The sequence below is a fragment of the Alligator sinensis genome, unplaced genomic scaffold (assembly GCF_000455745.1).
Source record: "Alligator sinensis unplaced genomic scaffold, ASM45574v1 scaffold267_1, whole genome shotgun sequence".
NCBI lineage: Eukaryota > Metazoa > Chordata > Crocodylia > Alligatoridae > Alligator > Alligator sinensis.
Window position 1 is genome coordinate 1516595 of NW_005842100.1, and position 3928 is coordinate 1520522.

General features: G+C 46.5%; 1 protein-coding gene across 5 annotated transcripts in view; it reads left to right on the forward strand.

Moving 5' to 3' along the window:
* Nucleotides 1–3928, forward strand: part of POLR3B (RNA polymerase III subunit B) — a 130693-nt gene that overhangs the window by 26195 nt on the left and 100570 nt on the right. For all 5 annotated transcript variants that reach the window (XM_025204900.1, XM_006024266.3, XM_025204902.1 and 2 more), the window contains one exon: nucleotides 1861–1978. In XM_025204900.1, coding sequence (XP_025060685.1) covers nucleotides 1861–1978 — 118 coding nt within the window. The remainder of the gene's footprint in view (nucleotides 1–1860; nucleotides 1979–3928) is intronic.

Consider the following 3928-nt stretch of genomic DNA (forward strand, 5'->3'; position numbering starts at 1 on the left):
ATAGACAAATGTACATTTGGAGCAGTTTCATAGGATCTAGGGGGTGCTGTCTGGACTGTGCATCTGCTGTGACATTCAAACATCTGTGTGTGCGCAAGGTGGGAAAGAGATAAATGTAGCAAAGAAGCTCTAGTTTTAACTCTGCTTCCTCCCGGGTTCAAGTAGTTTTGCTACATTTATATTGTTTCCAGCTCGTGCAACTGAGAGAGCACAGCTGCTGTTAAATTCTGAATCAGCAGCTTCCCTTCTTTAAAACTGTTCCAAAAGTACATTTGTCCATATCCTAACCACTTCCCTTTGCCTTGGAGAAAGGGAATGTGTAGCTGTAAGTAGGAAAAGCAGTGCATCTTAACACGAGTCCACTATGGTGAAGAACCGAGTAGCTCAACCAATCAGTTCTTTATAATCAAGATGTTTTAATCATGTGTTCCTCTAGCAAATGATATCTTCAGCTTAGTCTGCAATGCCAACAATTTAGTAATCCCATTTTGATTTAATTATAGTTTTAGTAATGGTTTCCTATCTGCCTTGGAGTTCTCTATTGGCATCCTGTGGTACTGTGCTAAAGCCCCTGATGCACATTACATTTATTGTGCAATTAACTGGTTAATTGCACAATAAATGGTATGCTGCTCTTATTAAGTAATTATCGCACATTAAAAATGGTCAACCTGCCACAAAGATGTTACTTGAAAAATGTGGAACTATTTTATAGCTGGTTTCTATCAAGTTTCAATTCAAACATGTGGCATACCACACGTTGGGTGATAGGTCTTTGCTGGGTCCTCTAGCATCCCAGGGTGCACTGCTCACCAGCCGCCTGTCTGCCAAAGCTGACAATCACTTGGTTGTCAGCACTGACGTTAGGATGGGGGTTGGCACATGGACTGGGACAGTCCTGGCCCCAATGCAAATTTGGGCTGCTGGGGAAGCAGGCTGCAAGGCTCCCATGGAAAGGGAAGCCAAAGGTCTCCCTCTACTAGGAACCTGGTAACCCTTGAGCCCAGCAGTCTTTCCTGCCTTGCCCTGAGCCCTTGCAGAGAATTTTAAAATGTCAGGTTGGAGGGAGCCAGGCTAAATTCATCATTTTTAGATGCCTCAGGATGTCTAAAAACAGTACATGCAGTTGGGTGATCCTGGGGCTGTCCCAGGACCAGTTTAAGGTCTGCTGATGGTTGGACCTGGTCCTGGATAACCTGGGGTTTCAAACTGGCCCTGGGACTGTCTGGGACTGGGTCTGACAGTCAGCTGATTGTTAGATTTGGCCCCAGATAGCCCGCGGTCTTGGATCTGCTGGAGGGGCTGTCGGCAGCCCTGAGTCCAGGACAGAGCCACCCCCTACCTGATATGCAGACTTAAGGTGGGGGCAGAACCACAGTAGCTTGATCGGGATCCAAGGAATTTTATACCCTGTCCTAAACCTTGTGCCATCTGCCATCCACTTTTGGTATAGTAGGTAGAAAGTGTGATGTTTTAGATATGAAGTAAAATTGCTCCAATCCCAATTGCATCATTGTTTTAATGTCTGTCAGGGGCCAAAAGGTGCAGACAGACTAACATTTTGTAGTGGGTTGAATAGTAATGAACTTCAAAGTAGTCGCAAAATGTAGCGCTTCAGGCGATTATGAATATTTCCCAGGTAATACTTGAAGGTGAGATTCTTACCAATTCTAATGGAATTTCTTTATCGCTCACTTAGAAGATGGTTCACTTGGATGAAAGGTGGATAATAGTTCCCATGTTTTTCCTCGTATGTAATTTTCTTTAAATAAGAAATCACTTAGAAATAATTTAGAAAACAAAATTACATATTAATAAAATTTTAAAGGAGGAAGTACATCCTTTCTTTTCTGTTTATAGGTGGCTACTTCATTGTTAAAGGTGTAGAGAAAGTCATTCTCATTCAAGAGCAGTTGTCCAAAAACAGGATCATTGTGGAAGCTGATAGAAAAGGGACGGTTGGAGCCTCTGTTACCAGGTATGGGGAATTACTGCAGCCACGTGTGTGTCTTGAATATATTACTATTTAGGAGTTGTTTTCTTTTACTTCAGTTTTAATGAAAAAAGGAATGCTGAAAGCATATCCAGCACCATTGTTAGTTATGCTTAGTACTGAAGCTTGCTGTGATAACCTCACACTTGGCACTACTGGCTCCGTGTCACAGGTGTGCCCTGTGCCCCTGGGCCATGTCACACCTGACCCACTCCCCTGCCATGACTTGATGTTCCAAGATAACCCTGTACTTGCCTGTAGGTGATCCACTGGTTCTCTGCAGGCTGGATATGACTGTAGTGGTGCATCTGCTGTGAGGTTCTTCCTTCCCTACCCCCCGCCCCTTTTTTGTTCAAGTGTCATTGCTGTTTGTTGGGTCGTAGTTGTTTTCCACATAGGCCATCCCATGGTGTTATGCTGTGGCTTGGATCCTTAGGGGTCCATCCTTTTTTTCACGTTAATGTTGGAACATAAAAGAATGGCAGCTAAACAGATAAACTTAAAACAGCTCAGCTCGATGGCCAAGCAGGGCACTGGTGCTTTGCTGCCCCAAGCTTTTTCCCCTCCTTTGGGTGTGAGTTACTTCAGGCTTTATACCCCCTCTCTTCTTATTGGCCCCTTGGGAATGTGCCCTCTCTGGCTGGACCCTTCCTGGGTTGGCGCCAGGCCAGGTCTAGCTTTACCTTGGGGTGGCCACTATTGCACCCCTGTGAGGCCTGTGCTCCCTCCCAGCCACCTGCTGGCAAGTCCTTGGGCATCACTGGTGGGCCTGTGCAGTTTGTGCACTGCTTTGGGGAGCTCTTCCCCAGTTACCCCCTGTGGGCAGCCCTTGGGTACCTGTTGCTGGCTCCACTGGGCTATGGTCCTGTGGCAGGCATCCTTGGGTGTGTGCTCAGCCCTTGCTGTGCTGCGGGTAAGGCCTGGCTCGGTGCCACCTGCCAAGGGGCCTGCTGGCAGCATCTCTGTGGTGTGCCCGATGGGCCCCATACTCACTGCTGCCTCATGAGTCTCCACTGGGAGAGCTGCAGGTGGTTCCCCACCTGCCATGTGGGGTGCAGCCAGCTGTTTAGCCCATGCCGCACCTCCTTGGCTTCACCCGCAGAGGGAAGAGCATCCAGTCTTCTGGTGAGGTTGAGAACAGCTGGACCCATTTCTGGTCTCTCGGCTGCCAATCCCCCTTGCCCCATCTCCCGTGCGCTTTTGGTCTGTTGTCATGGGGCTCTGGGTCAATTGGGAGCACGCTTCCAGCTGGCATGGTGCCGGCTTGCTCGCATATGCTCTGGTTGTCCGTGTTGCCATGGGCAAGTGAGTTGGGTGGGGGGCTGTCACACTTGCTTACACAGAGCTTCTATCAAATCAGTGGAGCTGCTTGAAAACCTGAGGGTTTGTCGTGGATTTAATGTAGCAAGTTCAAATTTGTGTTTATATAGCAAATCTTTTAATGATGCTTTTTGGTACAATGCAAAAAATAAATCATATGCTACATAGGTAATCTTTGCCCAGCTTTGTTCCTATTAAGCTAGTAACAAAGTATTGCCTCACTGGAAGCAGGGTTTGGTTTTCTAAGTCCCAAATTAACATCTTATGAAAGCTGTTTTAGGAAACCTTGTATTGATAGATATCAGGGTTTTGATCTGCAGTCTAGTCTTTTGTAATACTAGGAATGTGTTTTATAACTTTGGTGCATATAGATACAGACTTTCCACAGCTGCATCCTATGCAGAAGGCTCTTTGAGGCATTGGGGATAAACTTTGTATAGTTCAGTACTTCTTAAAGTTGGTGAGGTGGCTATTGCACAGCCCAAGTCATATGTTCAGTCACTGATCATGGACAGCCTGGATTGTGACAGCACTAGTCATAGATTCATAGATGCTAGGGTCGGAAGGGACCTCAATAGATCATCGAGTCCGATCCCCTGTATAGGCAGGAAAGAG